Source organism: Arachis duranensis, chromosome 5 (assembly GCF_000817695.3).
Source record: "Arachis duranensis cultivar V14167 chromosome 5, aradu.V14167.gnm2.J7QH, whole genome shotgun sequence".
In the NCBI taxonomy this organism is placed as follows: Eukaryota; Viridiplantae; Streptophyta; class Magnoliopsida; order Fabales; family Fabaceae; genus Arachis; species Arachis duranensis.
The window spans coordinates 83,964,322-83,985,781 of record NC_029776.3 but is presented as its reverse complement, the minus strand read 5'-3'; the positions used below and the strand labels follow the sequence as shown (position 1 = coordinate 83,985,781).

General features: G+C 35.8%; 4 protein-coding genes across 4 annotated transcripts in view; 2 read left to right on the top strand and 2 right to left on the bottom strand.

The window, feature by feature from the left end:
* Positions 1-12,321: 12,321 nt before the first annotated feature.
* On the bottom strand, positions 12,322-13,332 carry LOC107489877 (uncharacterized). The gene has a single exon (XM_016110646.1). The coding sequence runs from the start codon at positions 13,330-13,332 to the stop codon at positions 12,322-12,324; it is 1,011 nt and encodes a 336-aa protein (XP_015966132.1).
* A 24-nt stretch (positions 13,333-13,356) lies between these two features.
* LOC107489876 (uncharacterized) lies at positions 13,357-14,094 on the bottom strand. The gene has a single exon (XM_016110645.1). The coding sequence runs from the start codon at positions 14,092-14,094 to the stop codon at positions 13,357-13,359; it is 738 nt and encodes a 245-aa protein (XP_015966131.1).
* A 1,506-nt stretch (positions 14,095-15,600) lies between these two features.
* Positions 15,601-18,271, top strand: LOC107489977 (eukaryotic translation initiation factor 5). The gene is made up of 2 exons (XM_016110749.3): positions 15,601-15,722; positions 16,359-18,271. Exon 2 carries the CDS (start codon positions 16,709-16,711, stop codon positions 18,035-18,037), a length of 1,329 nt encoding a protein of 442 aa, XP_015966235.1. The 5' UTR covers positions 15,601-15,722; positions 16,359-16,708; the 3' UTR covers positions 18,038-18,271.
* A 2,858-nt stretch (positions 18,272-21,129) lies between these two features.
* LOC107489875 (uncharacterized) overlaps positions 21,130-21,460 on the top strand; it is a 3,433-nt gene continuing 3,102 nt past the window's right edge. The window contains exons 1-2 of the mRNA XM_021143908.2: positions 21,130-21,328; positions 21,406-21,456. Coding sequence (XP_020999567.1) covers positions 21,170-21,328; positions 21,406-21,456 — 210 coding nt within the window. The 5' untranslated portion in view covers positions 21,130-21,169. The remainder of the gene's footprint in view (positions 21,329-21,405; positions 21,457-21,460) is intronic.

The following is a 21,460-nucleotide window of genomic DNA, read 5'->3' as shown; positions in this document are numbered from 1 at the left end:
TGCAGAAAATTTTGTAATAAACAATAAATAATTTAAACCTACTGAATAATAATTCAATGCTATCCTTTGATACCTGCAAAATATATACATGAAATAACACTGTATCAATGTTTGTATATAAAATTATGTGATTAACGTAATTATAAAATTATTTGTCAAGAGAATAAAATTATACGAATTTTACCAGGTAATAGTAGCACCTCCATCACCGGCTTCATCAACAGCAAAATTTTTATCAACAGAACTTGAATTCTGTCCAGACATAATTAGTGTGATAGATTTCGAAGACTCAATGTCATGTTGGAATTCACCTACTTGTGAATCAGCATTCTATAAAAAAATAAGTAAAAGTTATCATTAGAGATAAAAATCTAATTAACAATCTCATCAATCAAGTTTAAATATTTAAAAAAGTGCATTTTGAAAAAGTTGTAGCTCAATCTTAAAATTTATAGAAGCTTAAGCAACAATAAAAAGAAATTTAGAATTATCCTAAAACTATACATAAAACAATCACTGTTCCATGGTCAATGCTACATATCAACCACTACGAAGAATAGTGCACCAAAGAGATTTTTTTTCAAAGAGAGTCCACGTTACTTATTATAAGAAAAGTGCACCTGAAATTGGGGTTTTTTATATCATTTAAATATAAGGGATAAACACATCAATGTTAATAAGAGATGTACATTATATCCTGTCAATTAATTCAATATCTTGTAAATAGCTGAATGGTTTAATAATGTTGATGTTGTCACATACCCTTTCTCATAGACATGAATTGGATAAATAATCTTGTAAAAATTAAATTGACAAAAAAAATTTTTGGTAAAGTTATTCACCTTATTCATATCTGAGTAATCAGCTGAAAGTGTTATCACATCAGAATTTACAGAGAATAAGGCATCTTAATGAAATTTTAAAAACAAAATGAGTATAATAAAAAATTACATATATATTGTGCTTACTCTAAAATGATTGTCAGGAATGTTATGATCATCGATCGTATTTACTATACGTGACTCCTTCTTAAAAGTTATTCTACACACATGTGTAGTCGGAAGATAAATTCCGCTTGATTCCTCAATCAGAAAATTTGAGAAGACATAAACTTTCCTCTCGATCAGATCATTCTCAAACATCTTTGCCAAATAATTCTTCACTGAACAATGGATTTTATCACACTGTAAAACAAATTAAAAACGAAGACTATTAGCACTTACAACTCTATTAAATCGCACTATGGTTGATTCTTCCAAGAGTTTACTCATGAAATAAAGTTAAAATGTGAACAGTAAATATATATAAACTGGACTTAGCATCACTCGAAGAAATTATGTAGAATAATCAACCTATCTTATCATCCATGAGAACCATTTCTAGATAAGCTGTCTTACTCTTGTCAAATTTGGATGGAATTTTCCATAACCTTATAATTCTTGACTTTATTTTCCAAACATTTTCATTACATAATCTACTATAGGTAATACTACTGTTGATAGAATCATAACTTGTAGCCATTAGGTATGAAAAATAATAAAGAAAAAAAGAAATATAAATAAGGTACGAATTTTGTAGATAAAAAATAATTAAAACAATTGACTATTACATACGAATAAGGTACAAATCTTGTAGATAAAAAATAATTGAAACAATTGACTATTACGATTTTTGACATATGTATTATGCCATACGTATAAATTATACGGGTTATTATATAAATTCATATATATGCATAACAAAACAATTTAATATTATATATTTTTTACATTAATTATATGCCAATATTTTGAAAAAAGAGATAAAAAAAGAGATATATAAACATGTATAATATTATTGTTATATATGAAGTAGTTTTATATTACTTTGATTTAGAGACTTACTATAATTATATAAAATTTAATTTGAAGAAATAATTTCCCTTGTCATAAATAATATACTAAAACTGTTAGTATATTATCTTCTTTATGGTTAATTGAATTTATCAATGATTTTCCCATATAAATCGTTATTACCCAATTTTTAATAACTACTTAATATACAAAATTTGAAATTGAAAATTGTTATTACTAATTCAATTAACTGGTTAATTGAGTAATAATTGTCAAATTATTAAGGTGCAAAATCATTGATTTACTCAATAGATTTCCATATATTTTTTATATTTCAAGTAATAATTTGAAATTATATTATTTACCCAGTTAATAATACTATTATTAATAATTATTTTTTGCATTGATTTTTAAATCAATTATTAAATAATTATTTTTGTTAAGATAATTGTTTATAAATTATTTCAAATTATATTTTGTTAAGATATAATTATTTAGATTATTACTCATAGCACGGGTATAATTTCATTTTATACCAATTAATCAATTATAATTATATGACACGGGTGTAATTTCATCCACCGATTATTGACAAATAAATTTTATTCCAATTATAAATAAAAATATGTTTTTATTGACAAATAAATTGTCTTTAGGTCAACGATTTAATATATGTGTAGGTTCATTTTTTGTCAAATATAATGAAAATACAAATAAAAAAATAAAAGATAAAAATAAACTTAATAATATCTGACACTACTTCATTTTATTAAATTATTTAAAAATAGCACATCCACAAAAAATAATCGTAATAAATAAATTGAGGTAATAATTTAAAATTCTATAATTATAATTAAATAAAATACTAATAGTAAAACCAAATTACCTAAACAATATTGAACCAATTTAAATATATTACCAATCGTTGAAATTACATATCTGAATTTGTCACGAATTTAGCAAAACTGAACTGAAACTGAGGGAATTCAATTTCATTATGTGCTCCACTTCGAAGATTTTCGGGCAGACGTAAAAAGCATGGAGGGAATGGAACTTGAACTTGCCCTATAAAGTTCCGTGAATGCAATTCCTTAATCAAAAATCGAGCTCCTCCTATAAGAAATCTAACTTTAACCACATTCCATCCATTGGGTTGGTCATAATAGGTGAGTAGATCCAACCATCCTTCGGTAAAGTAGAGACTATTGCCTCTTCTTTGAACGCTTACATCCATGTAGTTGGAACCCGAATCAGTGAAGACAATTCGATGAGGTATTTCATGGATGTGATGCATTGTAAATGATTGTGGCAAAAAACAATCGAACTGGAACATTAGACGATAAGAATAACTTAGAGTAACAACAAATAAAAAATTATCAAAAGAATAATATAATAGAATGAGTATATGAAAAATATTATAAAAAATTATAAATTGTACCTTAAAAGGATCAAATTCAATAAAAAACGAAGAATACATTCTTATTCTATGAAGTAGTAAAAAAAACACTAAATATAAAATTATGAATTGATTCTCAAATTTAGATTCATGTACCACAGAAAAACACTATATATAGACTTTAGTAAAACAAAAATAAATATGTAAATTACCTATATTAAGGTAATTTTTTAATAATGCATTAAATATTGATTCGAAGATATGTTGTTAAATTAGTATAATTATATATTATTCATTTAGTATTAATTATAATATAATTACAATAAAATAATTTAGAATAGAAAAAAATTTTATTTGTTTTGGAGGGAAAACGGAGGCATGAGAGATCGACACGTCACCTTTAGTAGTTGGGAGAAAACCCAGTTTTAATATATTAAGTAGATTTATAGTAAATGATATATGCATAATAAATTTTAGATTCTCACAATCTAATAAATATATATTTTATTTTATTTAACTGAAAAAGCCTAAAATATAGGTAAATTATATCTTGGAGTTTATTAAACTTACTCATATCAATACATTATTCTTTTATTTAATCGATATATTTCTATTATGTCATTAAATTAAAATAGATTAATAAAAAATTATTTTTCTGATCAAGTTTGTACCCTACCACACAGAGCTTTACACCTAAGATGTAAAACAGAAGTGGCGATGCGCTACGACCTCTAAAAATAAATTGTATACATATAATAGTAGAAAAAATATGATAAACTAGGAGCCTTGAAAAATGGGTAAAACAAAATTCGTAAAATAAAAAGCGCAACGCTCAAGAAACGGAATTACTTGCGTGTTAAGAAACCTAAAGGTTAGAGATATAAATAAGCGAAAGAGCGAAAAGAGAGTCAAGAATACAGTGAAACTAGCTCCTGACTCAACCTGTGAAGCCAAGGCTGGCCAGAGAATATTTACATACAAACATAAGTATCCTAAAAACCCAAAATACAGAAATAAGTTCCCTAACTCTCCTGTAACCTCTATGAGGAACAAAATAATCAAGTTTCTTGGAGAGCAAGCTAAATACATATATACATATATACAAACAGAAACCCAAAATGCACCCAGGTACTACTCCGCTTCAGGATCCAGACGCCTAGTGAGGAGCCTCTCGACATGCATTTGAAAACAACAACACAGTATGGGATGAGAAACGGAGGTTCTCAGTATGGTAAAGGTTCCACACGTATAATAAATAAGGTCCTGATAATGCCAGATGCAATCATAGAACTCCGTCATAAAATTACATAACTTAGTTTCTAAGCAAAATCCATAATTAGGGGTAGGTAATCTAAGCATTCCTAAACTTACTCAAATTCAAACCTAACATAACCACCAACCCTTTTCACCCTTCCTCTGTTCCTCCGCCATCCATAAATCATACAGAGACAAGTAACCAAATAAGTTCACGCACAAGTAAGAAGCAGATAGTGCAAATAGCAAGAATAGCAGGTAGCAGGATATATATATTCAAGTAAGCATTCTCAGATAATGCATAGCAATCAAAACAAACAATGCACATGATGCATGCCTGTCCTATGGCTGATGAGGCTCGTCTGTTGGTTATCTAGCCAACTCGACAAGTCCGAAAACCTTAGACTATTCCCCGTCACGCATCCCCATGAGTTTATGCATAGGTTTCACATTCATTTATCATTCAAATCACTCACTGGGGGCTATCCATACCCGGGAATTTATACGTGCCCGGCCACCCTTACGACGTAGGAACAACAGAGTATCGAGATTCAACCTGGAACACGTGGTGGCAAGCCATGGTTCTTACCCAGGAAAACTCGTATCTCAGATATCATTATTCACAAGTCATTTCATAGTCATAATCATTATTTAATCATTCATCAAAGCCATGGCAGTATAACTTCATTTACTTTCACACGTCTTCCTTAAAACTCATCACATTTTACCTCTTTCTTCATTCCTAAGTTACTCCAAATTCCTATCTTCTGCTAATTACTAAACTCACTAGTAAAATCTAGGGTTAACAGGGTAAAAATAGAGGTTTAGGAGTTAGAAATCGTGTTTAGAATAGAAAAACACAGGTGCTGGAAACAGGGCGTTTGCGTACACACACATGTGTGCGTGTGCACAACCCAGAAAGAAAGCAGAATGTGTGCGTGCGCACACATCACTAAGTGTGCATGCGCCTCACTTATGCTAGCGCCACCAATAGAAGGCCTATCCTGGTGTGTGCGCACGCACAAGGGCGTGCGTACGCACACTTTATGAAAAATACCAGGTGTGCATGCACACAGAGGCGTGCGTGCGCACAGAGGCGTGCGTACGCACAAGTAAAATTTTGCTTCTGTTGGGTGCGTGCGTACAGACCTGTGCGTGGGCACACACCAGAAAATCTGATTCTGCTATAATATTCAAAAATCCAGTTTTTCGCACCAAATTCCCGGCATCCATAACTTCCTCTACAGAATTCAGTTTTTCGCAAACTTTATATCAATCTTAAGATTATTAGACACTCTTTAATTTAAAACAAACCTCATCTTTATTCAGAATTTGTAGAGCAAGATATGGACTACCAAAGTTCATTAAAATTCACATTTTACCAAAACATACAAAACCCCACTTTTACCAAATTCACATTCCTTACCCACAAAATATGCACATATACCATATATCAAGCCCTATTCCATTATCACCGATCACTAGCACATCAATGCTCATACCATTCCACAAAATCCATACGATAATCCCAATATTCACCATTTCAACCACATTCTACAATCTTTAAACATTCTTTAGCTTACTCCTTTAATTCATTAATGACAACTCATAATTATCATTGACTAATCAACAAGCCATAATTACCAAAATCTCATCGACACATACCACAACATCATCAACTTATTATTAGTAACTCCAAAAACTCATTCAATGACACCAACAATTCATGCTATTCAATTCCAACACAAGCCCACTCATCAATTCATACAACATTATCACAAAGCTAAACATTCAATGCATTTGACCATTTCAAGTTATCCTATAATGTTCTAGCCTAAGTTTTCACAAAACCTTATATATTAAACACGCGAAACCTAAACCATACCTTAGCCGATTTTCGTGTATTTTTCCAAGGTAACCCACAAGGAAAGGTTGTAAGCCTCTCCCACCAAAAATTCAGCGACTAGAACTCTCACCAAGCTTCCAATTAAGCTTCCAACATCTCCAATCGTCTCATATTACATATTTACATGTACCTAACATAATTATTACAAGCATATTCCCAAAATTCAGTACCCAAAACACCAAATTAATGGATTAACTAGAGTTATAGGATTCTCACCTCACCAACGGAAAATTAGGACAAGACCCGGCAAGTCCACCAAGATAATTTGATCCTAAACACCAAAATTGAACAATTTATAACATAATTGCTCATGAATTTTTGAATTTGGGAGAAGCTGGCTGAGAAGAAAATAGTGAGTTACCTACCAAATTGTTCTATGGATTTTGCAGAGCTCGTCGCGGTGAACACATGGTCGCAAATGGTTCGTTAATTGGAGTTCAGAGCGAGAAGTTATATGAGATTGAAGTAAATTTACGGGTTTTAAAACCCTTCCTCACCTTCCCTGGTGTTCTTCATCGTGGAGCAGCTGAAATGATGAAGATTGTGTTTCAACTTACTTATTTAATGAGCTAGTTGGGCCCACGGGTCCGGTTTGACCGGTTCGATCCGTTCGACCTAATTTTGGGCTAAATTTTTCGAAATTTGTGTTAAAATTATCGTTTGAAGAGCTCTATCCTATTTTATTATTGGATTTACTTTTTAAATTTTTCATATTTAAAATTTAATTTATTGACTAATTATTTACTAATTTCACAGGATTTACAAAGTTCAATCACAAAATTAAATTACTAAGAAGGGTATTTTGTTTTGGAATAAAATAAAATAAAACGATTTCTGTCAATTTGTCCAAACAATATGATCTTTGACAAAAAAAAATATTTCAGTCCTTAACTTTATATTTCGTCTGTTAACACAGTCTTTCTATCACTTTCGTCGTTAAAGAGTGATAAAACTTGCTAATGTATGCTGTTAAACTGCTGAAGTTGAGAATTTAGGATGATAAAATGAAAGTTAAATGTTATCCTAAATTGTTAAAAAGGACAGGAGCTTTTCTGTCCTCTTCCAATCCTAAGACTTCTTCCTAACTTTCTTTAATTTGTTAATAAATAATTATTTTTAAACAAAGCAATACACCTTTATATTATTTAAATACAAAAAACTCCTAGAATATGACAATGAAAAAATATTTTAATAGTTTTAAACTTTAGACCACAGCTGAATACAAACAACATTAGTTGCATGTCAGACTAAGGATTACCCACAAAAAAAAAGAAAAAGAGACATCAACACTTATCTCAACACTTTGTGGCATCCACAATACCGTCGAAGCTAAGTCAGCAGTGTCGTCTAATCTCCGTGAACTTCAATGTGAAAGGCTCCGTCAGCAAGTTTGTCAGCAAATAGTCAACACTTCCTTCCAATACCACACATTTACCAATATCTTGATGGAGAAGAAGGTTCCTCTATTAGAGTTTTTTTGTAATTGTCAGAGAGGGTCAAGGGGGTTTTATAGAAAAAGCTATAAGATGCAAAACGACAGAAATTATTTTCTATATGGAAACATGGGTGGTGTATTGGCCCGATATGGGTGAGAGGGGTGTTTTGCGGGAGGATGGTGTCAGGGGCAACACGCCGGGGGCGTGATGGCTGAGCACGGTCAGCCACGTGGCGAAACCCTGGCAACACGCCGGGGGCGTGATGAACTGGCGAGAAGACAGCTGCCTGGCAACACGGGGGGGGCGAGAAGCTGTGTATTCCGTGAAGCTTGTTGAGTTCCGAGGTGTGCAGCTTCACGGGGGGGCGTGTAGCAGGCCTGCCTGCATGCAGGGAACACCCCCCTCCCCGGTAACCAGCGCCCAACTCCCTTATATATTCATGTTCTTCCTCCATTGAAGAACAGAGAGTGTGCCATCAAAACTTGAAGCAAGATAGGAAAAAAAAGGCAGTGTGAGCCGTGTGTTTGAGTGAGTGTGAGTGTTAAAATAGAGTGTGGGTAGTTTGAATAATAGTAGTGGAAGTGAAGGTATAATCAGTTGGGGTACTTATAAAAAAAATTGTAGAAATATAAAAAAATGGTACGTAATTATGCGGCGCCTGAAGATCATATTATCAACTATTTGGAGCATCCAATTTATGTAAGTTGATAAAATTTAATTTTTTATATGCTGAAGTTTTTTAAATATTGTTGTTGTTGTTAATATTTTATAAATTTAAAGAAGAAGGCCCATTTTATTTTATATTTTACGACTATGTTAGAAAAAATTTGAATTTGTAAAATATAATTATATTTTTTTTGTATGTAAATTTTTTTAGTATTATCATATATTTTTTTTCTGATTTTTGAATATATAAATTTTGTTATGATTATTAATGAAAGTAATGCATAAATAATAAATATTTGAAGTTTTTAAGATAAAATAATTTTCGGTATTTTTAAAAGATTAATAAGAATAAATAGATACATACATTGTATGAAGAATCGGCTCTGTGCACTTTCATTGAAAAAATATGAATGGAGGAGATACGTATTTTGACAAATAAATAAATAAATGATATTAAAAATATTATTTATTTATGTAAAAAAAAGAATTATATATATATATTTATTTATTTATTATAAAAAAATGCTTGACAGTAAACAAAAAAATATGTAACTTAGTGAATAAACCTATTTACAAATATTTACTTATTTATTTTAATTTAATAATATGTATAACCTATTTAAACTAACATTTTTTTAATGCAGCCTAACAGGAATTTAATGGTGCGTAAATTGGATCCGCCACAGACGTGGAATCCGATGGTGGAAAACTACCTACGCGCCACGGGATTTTACCACGTCTCTAAAATTGGGGTAATACGTGAATTTCACCCGCTATTAGCTGCTCTGGTCGAAAGGTGGATGCCAGAGACTCACACCTTCGTGTTGCCGGTGGGTGAGGTTACAGTGACATTGGAAGATGTTGCTTATATATTTGGCCTACCCATTGACGGCGAGGCTGTGAGTGGATGGACAGATAGTAGTGGTGACTTCGTGCAAAGCCAGAGCCACGCGATATTCGGTCGAGAGCCAGAAGTCAGTAGTTCTTCAAAATCCTATATAAAGCTGGGTTGGGTAAGACGTGTCAGAGACGCGGAGCCGTTAGACACTGAGGATTCTGTGAGGCGATATGTCAGATGTCATATCTTCTGTTTGTTGGGGTCGATATTTTGCCAAATAAATAAATAAATGATATTAAAAATATTATTTATTTATGTAAAAAAAAGAATTATATATATATTTATTTATTTATTATAAAAAAATGCTTGACAGTAAACAAAAAAAATATGTAGCTTAGTGAATAAAACTATTTACAAATATTTATTTATTTATTTTAATTCAATAATATGTATAACCTATTTAAATTAATATTTTTTTAATGCAGCTTAACAGGAATTTGATGGTGCGTAAATTGGATCCGCCACAGACGTGGAATCTGATGGTGGAAAACTACCTACGCGCCACATGATTTTACCACGTCTCTAAAATTGGGGTAATACGTGGATTTCACCCGCTATTAGCTGCTCTGGTCGAAAGGTGGAGGCCAGAGACTCACACCTTCATGTTGCCGGTGGCTGAGGTTACAGTGACATTTGAAGATGTTGCTTATATATTTGGCCTACCCATTGACGGCGAGGCTGTGAGTGGATGGACAGATAGTAGTGGTGACTTCGTGCAAAGACAGAGCCACACGATATTCGGTCGAGAGCCAGAAGTCAGTAGTTCTTCAAAATCCTATATAAAGCTGGGTTGGGTAAGACGTGTCAGAGACGCGGAGCCGTTAGACACTGAGGATTCTGTGAGGCGATATGTCAGATGTCATATCTTCTGTTTGTTGGGGTCGACATTATTCACGGATAAGTCGACCGCATACGCCCACGCGAAGTATCTACCACTGCTTCGAGATTTCGACCGGATCCATACTTATAGTTGGGGGTCAGCATGTCTTGCACATCTTTATAGGGCATTGTGCCGTGCATCACGGTTTGATACGAAGGAGATGGATGGACCTCTTAATTTGTTGTTTGTTTGGGCTTGGGAGCGAATGCCTTGTATTGCGCCCGTACCGAGGAACACCCTTCCACCCGCTGAGATACCAGTTGCAAAGAGGTAATAATTATTATTTTAGTCATGTGTTATATTCACGATGTATGTTTGATTAAGGGTTACATATGTAAATTTTTCCAATGAATTATGTTTCAGGTGGAGTCATTCGGCGCGCACCACAGCGTGGTCATCGAACACCGTAGTGACATTTAGGCATAAACACCGTAGTGACATTTAGGCATGATATAGACTATATGCAGGAGGTAAACATTTATGGTTCTTGTGAATTCTATTTCCAAATATTAACGTTATGCTTCTGACAAACGAATTATGATTGGCAGTTTGAGTGGCGGCCGTACGCCGGATTGGTTATACCCGACGATCTACACGGACACCTTGATGTGTGTAACACCGTTGCTCCGTTATTGTCGTTTAAGTGCATCAAATGGCACCCTGTGGACCGAGTGATGCGTCAGTTTGGGTATGCACAACCTCCCCCGCAAGAAGCAAGGGAGATTCCAATAGACCTGCATTGCATGGCTCTTCGCGGAGTGCAGCTTCATGACTGGACAGTTATTCATGGGGCATGGATAGGAGAGTGGGACAACAGGCAAAACACTCGGCTGCGGGATCTGCACCCCCTTCCGACTTGGGATTTTAGTCCGACCGCGGAGTATCGGGATTGGTACGTGCGCTCATATGGGCATCTGCTGAGATTGTCGGGGTACGTTCCTCAGGATCCACAGCCACCTAGACCACAACCACCTGCCCCACAGGAGTTCGTTCCTCAGCAGCCACAGCCACATCAGCATGCAGTCTTTGAGCCGTTTCCATATTATGTACCACAGCCACCGGAGCACAGTCATGGTAGTCACCACTCTCAGGGCAGCCACCAACATCAGGGCAGCTACCACTCTCAGGGCAGCCACCACCATCAGGGCAGCCACCACTTTCAGCAGCCTATGCTTACGATTCCTTCCGGTCATGATTGGTTTGAGTTCTCTGTTGGTGGTCACAGAGATCAGCAGCAACAGAATTGGGCCAACGCTAGTTTGGGTGGTTGGTCAGATTTTAGCGCCATGCATTCGCCGTCGGCGTCGGCCGCTCTACATAGGGCATCAGTAGGTGAGAGCCATGGTTTGCAGGGTCATGGTAACGACCCCTCATCAGCGACTGCATCATGTGACAGTGGTTTCCTTCGGCGGGATTACACAGTTGTTGATGACTACAACCCAGGTGCATCAGCTCCAACAGAGGCAGGTGGGTCCTCTACTCCGACAGAGGCAGGTGGGTCGGTTGATCCGGAAGAGGGAGGTGGTTTGGCTGCTCCAGGTCACCCGTATGACCTACGAACAGAGCGAAATCCACCTGATAGGTATACTCCGTCGTGGTTCGGTCAGGGCATCATGGGTAAGGGACAGCATTGGATGGCTGGAAAGAAGTGAGATTGGATTTAGGGTTTTTAGATTTAATTGTAACAATTAAGCTAATGTAATTCGTATGTTCAGTATGTTGACCTATGTAAAACGTAGTTAACGTTTCCTATGTTTACTTCACGAAAGCAGAAAATGATATATCAAAAATACAAATATGACTAGTATGAAATTTAAAAATACAAAGACGACTAGTATGAAATTTAAAAATACAAACACGACTAGTTTGAAGTTTAAAAATCCAAACACGACTGCTAAACAATTTAAAGATACAAACACCACTACTAAGAAATTTAAAAATAAACACAAGACTAATAAGAAATTTAAAAATACAAACACGACTACTAGGAAATTTAAAAATAAACACACGACTACTAAGAAATTTAAAAATACAAACACGAAAAAAATAAACGTCATTCACCCCCACCACTCGGTCCAGCACGCTGAGGACATCGACTCCGACTATGACCCTGAGCACCACAGAGACGGCATACCCGAGGACCACGCATGTCGCGTGAATCCATCTCGTTCAAGTACCGGGTCAATTTGGGGCGACCTTTCGACGTTCGTCTCAAGGCGGGATTAGCGACCAATGTGGGTCCCTCATATGCGGGCCATGTCTCGGGATCACCTAACGGTGTAAACTCAAATTTATATACCTTACAAATCTCTGTCATCTTGTACACGTCATGCACATACAGCTGCCAATCGAGACGCTGGTTAGCACAACAAGCAATAACATGGCGACAAGGTAGTCGTTTCACCTGAAAGTGTCCGCAGTCACAAGTCCGTCGCGCAAGGTCAACAACTGACACCTTCCCGCTAGCCATGTCGCGCACCTCAAACACCTCATTTCGTCTATCAAACCGGTGCACTACTATATTCCCAGCCTGTTTCATATTTGCCTCTATCCACTGTTGTGCAAATACGGAGTAAGTAAACCCAGCCCGCCTGCGTTCGTGAGCCTCGGCACTCTTCCGTGTAAAAAGTTCATTTAACCGATAATATGTTGCTCGGACCAACGCCAGCACAGGTAGATTACAGGCACCCTTCAACACTGAGTTAATGCACTCGACAAGGTTGGTCGTCATATGGCCCCATCGATGCCCCTCGTCGAATGCCAACACCCAATGTCTGAGTCCAATGGCATCGCACCACCTGGCATATGCCTCGCCTCGCTCTTCCAGCCTCTTATAGTTGATGTTGTACTCCTCCACCGTTCTTGAATACCCAATGTTGACAACAAGCTTCTGCAAGTGAGGGACTTTGAATGCTCTTAGGAAGTTGCTGCCGATGTGCCTTATACAAAACATCCACCATGCTCTTGGAGGTTGCCAGTCACCTCCGGAACGATTTACTGCTGCCCGAATTGCCTCATGCCGATCTGAAATCATACCCACACCGTCTTTTCTGACAACATGCATTCGCAGATTTCTGAGAAAGAAGTGTCACGCATCAGCTGTCTCCCCTTCCACCAGCGCAAAAGCTATAGGCACAATGTTCTGGTTCACATCTTGTGCAACAGCGACCAGGAGTGTTCCTTTGTATTTTCCGTATAAGTGTGTGCCGTCCACCTGAACTAGAGGCTTGCAATGCCTAAATGCCCTAACGCATGGATTGAAGCTCCAAAATACGCGATGAAGTATTTTTACACCTTGTGCCTCCTCATTCCCGTTGTACAGTAGGCGTGTTTCTATTTGCACAACTGACCCGGGTATCTTCTGAACCATGACCGAGAGCCACCATGGCAAGGCTTGGTACAAATCCTCCCAACCACCAAAAACCTTCGCTATGGACTTCTGCTTTGCCAACCAAGCCTTTCGGTAACTGATGGTATAGTTGAACCTTGACTGGACTTCCGCTATTATAGATTTCACCTTGATTGACGGGTCAGTCTCGACTAACGGCATTATACTATCAGCAACGGTATCCGAGTCCAACTTGGAATGATCCTGTGAAATCGCTCCCATTGTGCACGTGTGCCTTCCATTGTATCTGCGTATCTCCCAACAATCTTTTTTCCGTATCAAGCTGGCTCGGATAAGCCAATCGCACCCACGCCCATACATCTTGCATTTTGCATAGAAGGTCTGTGGCTCAGACTCATACACATCGTAGTCAACTCCTCTAACGATAGTGTATCTTCTAATTGCAGCAACCACCGACTTCCTGGAACTGTATTCCATTCCAATCCGGAACTATCCGTCCTCAGGATCAGCAACGCCTACAGAAAGCGGAAAATCATCGTTCACTAATCATTCCAAACGTATCAATTACCAAAAACGTATTATTCATGCATGACGTACCTATGTTTGCATATTCCAAAAATTCCAGTGCATGCATGACGTCGAGATCCAACTCACGCATGAATGGTGGCACGTCCATCGGTTGACTGCTCGAGGGATGAAGCACTATATTCTCCGTTGCTGTCTCAACTCCCACATCACCATCCTCGTCTTCATCGCCGGCTTCGTAAGTGGCTTCGAAGTCCTCTTCGCTGTCACTATTCATTCCCTCGTACACTGCAGCTCTATCATCCTCTATATCTAAAACATTTTGAATCCCTTCCGTCTCTACGCTTTCAAACTCAACATATAGCTCAATCTGTGGCTGTCGCATCTGAGTCTGCCGGTAAATTTGAAACATATTCTGCATACTCCCTTCGTCAGTGATTGGCATGGTGTCAAACTGTATTAGACCACCAAAAACTACAACTGGATTCCGGTACAAAATTCTGCTCACTCTCATTAACGTACCATTCTCCATGCTTTGACAAAGACCGTTCTGAAGCTCCATTAACGTCATGGTGCATGGAACCACAAACGAAAATGGATTCTGACAGACAAACCTCACGCCCTCACGAGTATTGCGTATTATTTCACCATTGCGATACACCACCAAGTTTGCGGTACCCTCCATTGCACTCCCAACACTCACAAAACACTCAAAGAACACTCACACACTCTTCCTCAAAATGAAAATGTAGCCCAGCACTGCCTATATATAGATGAGAGCATTCACCACGCCTGCCCCGTGCTGCCCGTCGCAGCCAATCAAATGTTGCCACGTGTCAGCACGCCCCTGCGTGCTGAGTCAGCACGCCTCCCACGTGCTAGGGCCAACTCAGCACGCCCCCCGTGCTGAGTCAACACGCCCCCGGCGTGATTTGAGCTCCGGCCAACGACGTAACGCCACGTCTCTTCACGCCCCCTGCGTGTAGCAGGCAACACGTCCCCTGCGTGTTGACTTTGTATTACAGACGTCCATAACACAGTAATACACATGGTTCTCCCATTACTAGCCAAATCACCATCAGCTTTTCCATAAGCAAATTCTTGAGTCAAAATGAAACGTCTTCTAGGAATAGTAAAATGGCATTGTTTGTGCTCACATAAAAAAAGATAGATAAGTCTCTATTTTAAGTTAAAGTAAATTATTTTTTTATAAAAAAATCACGTTATCAATTGTCATCTAAACATATGGACAAGAGGCGAGTTGGTACTTTACTCCGTATGTGAATGTGTATTGATCAAAGAAAAACCTACTGTGTAATTTTAATAAGGCTATAGGGTGTAAGTGTAATTTGTTTTAAAAGATATGATTGAAAAAAAATTGATGAGAGTGCAATATTATTTATGTTTTTTTCTAAAAAAAGAAATAAAAATAACTAACCTGGGAAGGGTCATATATAAGGGAGACGTTGCACCTTGTGTGATTAATTTGATTTGAGCCGCAGCAGCTTCTCGTCTTTTCGCTTCCTGAAACCTCTCTTTACTCTCTCCCATCAATTTTCGATATCCCCTTAACATTGCAGGTAACCCTAACCCCTCTTTTTCTTATTGCTTTCGTTCGTTCGTAGTTCTACGTACCTTAAATTCTTGCGGTTTTGCATCGTATGATTTGGACATAATCGCATACTTCTTCGTTATAATGGATGATTTACCATTCTCCTTACATTATCTAGTTTGATGATTTTTCCACTGACCTCAATCGAAGTACCATTAAACAAGTACCATTCTTTGGGAATCAGTCCTTTTAATATGTTCTATGTTTCTTGATTTATCTGTTTCAACGATCTACAAGTTGCCTCGTTGTTGTCGTTGTTGTTTTGTATATATATATATATATATATTGTATTGTGATTATTATTGGAAGAAACAAATGTAATGGTTATTGCTTATTTATTTATTTGTTTGTTTGATTGATTTTTATGAAGCTCCTTTTTGTTAGCTTTCTAACGTAACTGATTTGGTAGCGTGTATGTTTTATTGGCTTCTGTTGAAAAACAAAAAGCATATATGGTTTTCCATTTACATAGCTCCAAACCGTTCAATTGTACAATAACAATTATTGCTAAAGATGGTTTGTGCAAAGTGGAATACAAACACGCAATGAAATACCTCTATGATAAAAGTATTAACATCTTTATATATCCTTGTTCCTGCCTCAGGATTCCTGCATTCTGCAATAGTAGATTCCAAGGTGGAAGGTGTCACGTTGAATTTTCTTTCATGTTTGAACGGGGCAATACCCATTTGGGAGCAATTGAGTTGCTTGGGGAGCGTTTTTCTTCGCCGAGGAAAAAGGATAAGCCTGTGTTGCCAGCAAGATCAAGCTGCATGCATTACAAGCTGTACCAGCAACAACACGCTACCTTCCATTGTTACTGTTGGCAGCCTTCTCTGATTGCTCAAAGAGCGGACCTCTGATTACCAGCAACTTGTCATCATACTTGGAATTTCTGCATCGTCTACCTGACTGTGTTTGGTTGTCTTTGCAAATTTCGTTGTTGAAGCCATCATGGCCTTACAAAACATTGGTGCTGCAAACAGTGATGATGCCTTCTATAGGTATAAGATGCCCAAAATGATTACCAAAATCGAGGGTAGAGGGAATGGCATCAAGACAAATATTGTCAATATGGTTGATATTGCCAAGGCATTGGCAAGGCCAGCCTCTTACACAACCAAGTACTTTGGGTGTGAACTTGGAGCCCAGTCAAAGTTTGATGAGAAATCTGGTACTTCTCATGTTAATGGGGCACACGACACTGCAAAACTTGCTGGTCTTCTTGAGAACTTCATCAAGAAATTTGTTCAATGTTATGGTTGTGGAAACCCCGAAACGGAGATATTGATTACCAAGAACCAAATGATTCAACTGAACTGTGCTGCCTGTGGTTTTGTGTCAGATGTGGATATGAGGGACAAGCTGACTACGTTTATTCTGAAAAACCCTCCTGAAACAAAGAAAGGATCCAAAGACAAGAAGGCCATGAGAAGAGCTGAGAAGGAGAGATTGAAGGAAGGTGAGATGGCTGATGAGGAGCAGAAGAAAATCAAGAAGGAGGTTAAGAAGAAAGGCTCTTCGACTTCCAAGGATGGTACTACAAAGTCAACCCCTAAGAAGAAAGCAAGTGCCTCTGATGATGACCATGTATCTCCTACTCACAGTCAAGTGGATGAGAAAGAAGATGCTTCTCAGGAGGAAGATGGCGATGATGACATCCAATGGCAAACGGATACATCGCTAGAGGCTGCTCGCCAACGCATTCAAGAACAGCTAAGTGCTGTAACAGCTGATATGGTCATGCTCTCCACAAATGAGCCTGAGAAGAATGGAAAAACAGCAACCAAGGCAAGCAACGGTTCTGAAAATGGTGACTCACATAACTACAGTACACTTGTTGGAGAAGTGAAGGCAATTCTGAATAAAGGTATTGTAGCAAAGGATTTGCATTCCCATCTGGCAGCACTTCCTGCATCTGCACAGGACAAGACAAATGCTCTATTTGAGGCCTTATTTGAGGGCATTGAGAAAGGATTTGCAAAAGAAGTGATCAAGAAGAAGAGCTACCTTGCTGCTGGAGTTTCTAAGGAGGAGGGGTCACAGTTACTCCTGCTTAGTGCAATTGAGGCTTTCTGTCTCAACTCTACTTCCAGTGCTCTGAAGGAAGCTGCTCTTGTTTTGAAGGCTCTGTATGATGCTGATCTGTTGGACGAAGAGAACATATTGCAATGGTACCAAGACGGATTGAAGGGCAAAAACAAGGACTCTAAGATTTGGAAGAATGTTAAACCTTTCATTGATTGGCTTCAGAGTGCGGAATCAGAATCAGAGGAAGAATGATGTCCTCAAACTGTGTTGTGCTTCTATTTCATTGCTGTGTTCTTTGATTTCAAATAAAAGGGTCATGTTGTATTGTGGCCTAGTGTGCTGTGTTGCTGAACCTTGTCATGTGTGTCGTGTCTGGATTTGGTATCAGTCAGATTAGATATTCTCCTCTTTAGTATTATTGTTGCCTCTTTATGTTTTGGTTATCAACTTATCATTATTATGACTTAAACTGGATATTCTTCTGCAGTGTTGTCGTCTTTCTTTATTTTTTATTTTTTTTGGTTGCTTATGCATGCATGAACTTTACCATTCCAAACCTTCGTTGGTTCCTACTTCCCAAGCAAGGAATTGATTGTGCGTGCTTCTCACAAACATGTAATAAAACCAATGTCGGATTGGGGAGAGAATATGTGCCACCGGCACTATATGATATAAGTATATACATTATCATCCTGTGCTTTGTGAATGGTGATCAAGGTTCGAGCCACCTGTATTTGTTTTAGTTTGACTGGATCTCGACATATTCTAGTACCACGAGAAATAGATACTTGGCCCTTGTAAATAGCAATGGAATTCCAACATTCATTTTTCGATAAAATAATTTACAAAATAAATAACTGTCATTTGGCTTTCTGAAAACGATTACTATTTTTTTTATATGTTAGCAAAATGACTTATGTATTTGATATTTGTATAATTATTTAGGAGATACGTACAAAATTTGAGGGGAACTTGAATTTCTAGATTTTAGTTTTTTTTTTCTGTAAAAAAAATTTCCACTTGCATAAAAGAATCACAAAGAAGATGAAAAATATAATATTTTTTAAATTTAGATTTTCTAAAGTTTGAATTTCACTTTAAAGAGTAAAGTGTGATCTCTCATTATTTATTTCATAGGTGGGACCAAGAATAAATATGAGAGAAAAACTATTTAAAAATAGAAGATCACACTTTACTCTCTAAAGTAAAAATTTAAAATTTAGAGGATCCAAATTCTTTCTAAATAAACTTGAAAGAAATAGTGTTAAAATTCAACTTCTAAAGCCTTTAATAATACGTATCCTCATATTTAGTGTATTTTGTTTTATGAACATAATCTAAGAAAATTGTTATTTTATTTATCTTGGAGTCTATTTTGTCAAAAAAAAAATTTGGATTCTAAAAACAAGACTAAATATACTTACACAAAAAAAGAGTTTGACAAAAAGAAATAACTTTGGATCAAAAACTTCTATGTCAATTTAAGTAAATATTATACCATTGAATAACTTTTTGTTGATTAATTTTTTAAAAAAACAAACGTTATATTAGAAGCTTATATTATAAATAATCTCTTAAAAAATTTTATGTCAATCTAAATTATTTGTTATACAATAATCAATTATTTAAATACATGTGAATTACATACATTTAGAGTCTACTTAAATTTCCCGTAATTTATCTCAAGTCATACGATCATCTTTATTCTCAGCACTAATGGATCAGATTTCATCAAAATTTTGAATTTAGTTATGCTCACACGAGAGTAATTTTTCTAAAATATCATATCATGAAATATCAACATATACCTTTTCCTTTTCTTTGGTCTTCATATAATGTACTCTTAAAAATAAAATCGAATGAATTAGCTTAACTATTAACTAAATTTTTACCGTAATCTCTTTTATTTACATTTGTTATTATTTTAGTCTTTTAAATTTAAAATTTATTATACTATAACTAAAATCACATTACTTTATTGTATATATATCAAGTTTATGTATTAGTTATTTTATAAATATTTTATGATGAATAAAAATCTTTAAGAGTATAATTATAAAAAAATTATTTAAAATTAAAGAAATGTGCTCGTTTAGAAACCTTTAAAAGTAATTTTTTTAAACTTTTGACTTATGAAAAATAGTAGTATTAATGTCTGATGTAATTTTCAAAAACAAATTGCAACTTTCTAAGAAACTATTTAGGAACTTATAGAGAAGTTTAAAAAAATGACTTCTCTCATAATACTACTACTTTTATCATATTTCTATAAAATAAGCACTTTTAGAACTAAATACTCAAACACAAAATAACTTATTTATAAGCTACTTTTAATATAATCATTTATTGTTTAAGCCATTTTTTCAAGAGGAACTTAATTAAACTGTTTAACCAAACTGGGCGTTAAGTGTAATTTACTTAAATGTGATTAAAAAATAATTGAATAATTATGTACTATAAAAGATTGATATTGGTAAAGGATAAAATTAAATTTATTTCTATATATTATTTTTGTCTCCAACGTTTTCATCCTATCTAAGTTCCTAACGTTTCAAAATGTCTGCCGTCAATTCCGTTAACAGATTCCTAATGGGGATAACATTAAGTCAATTTTGAAACGTTAGGAACTTATAGGACAATTCAAACGCTAGGGACAACTTTAAAACTTATTCCCAAACATTGAGAACAAAAACGATACTTTACTCTTCTTCTAAAATATCAGAAATATCAACATATACCTTTTCCTTTTCTTTGGTCTTCATATATGAACTCTTAAAAATAAAATTGAATGAATTAGCTTAACTAAATTTTTATAGTGGTATCTTTCATTTACATTTGTTATTATTTTAGTTTTTCAGATTCAAAATTTGTTATACTAGTTTTTGAAATCTAATTTTAGGTACCATATTAGTCCATGAATTCTTTTTTATATTGAATCAACGAATGAAATGCAAGCTAACTCTGACTTACCACATTAAACACAGAGCTAAATAATGTCGTTTCGTTATGGAGGATAAGGAGAGATAAAACAGTTTGCACATCATATAAACTCTTCTTTGTTTTTTTGTTTTCTTTTTCTTGTTTAAACACCAAAATATAACAAAGTCGTTTAATTCTGTGTCTAATGTGGCAAGTTAGAGTATAAAATTTATTAAATATTATTTATTTATTTTTTTTAGTAACTTAAACACACCATAGCATTTACCTTTAAAAATTTAGTCGAATTAGGATGCACCACAACCTCAATAAAAGTAAGTAGCCCTGGCCCAACAAGGCCCAGCAGGCCAGCACAATATGTTTTTGTACTCACTTGAACACCCGAGATGGATTAGCCTTGAGCCTTGTGGCTTTTGCACCCCCACCTCATTCTCACTCAGAAACACAATGTTTCGACGATTATGCTGCCTACAGAGCACTCCTACACCCTCTCTCACATTTTCTTCCAACAAGAAGCCCCTCGTTCTCTTGGGAGCACCTCAGGTCTCAGCTATTGTCCTCGATGCCCTCCTCAATGCTTCTTCTTCCCCTCATTCTTCATTCCAGGTACTCCTCCCCAAATCTTCTTCATTCTTCCATATTCTATTACTATTTCATCGGTAGTAATAGTTATTGTTGTTTAGGTTGCAGCTATTGTTACTCAGCCAGCTGCTAGAAGGGATAGGGGTAAGAAACTGA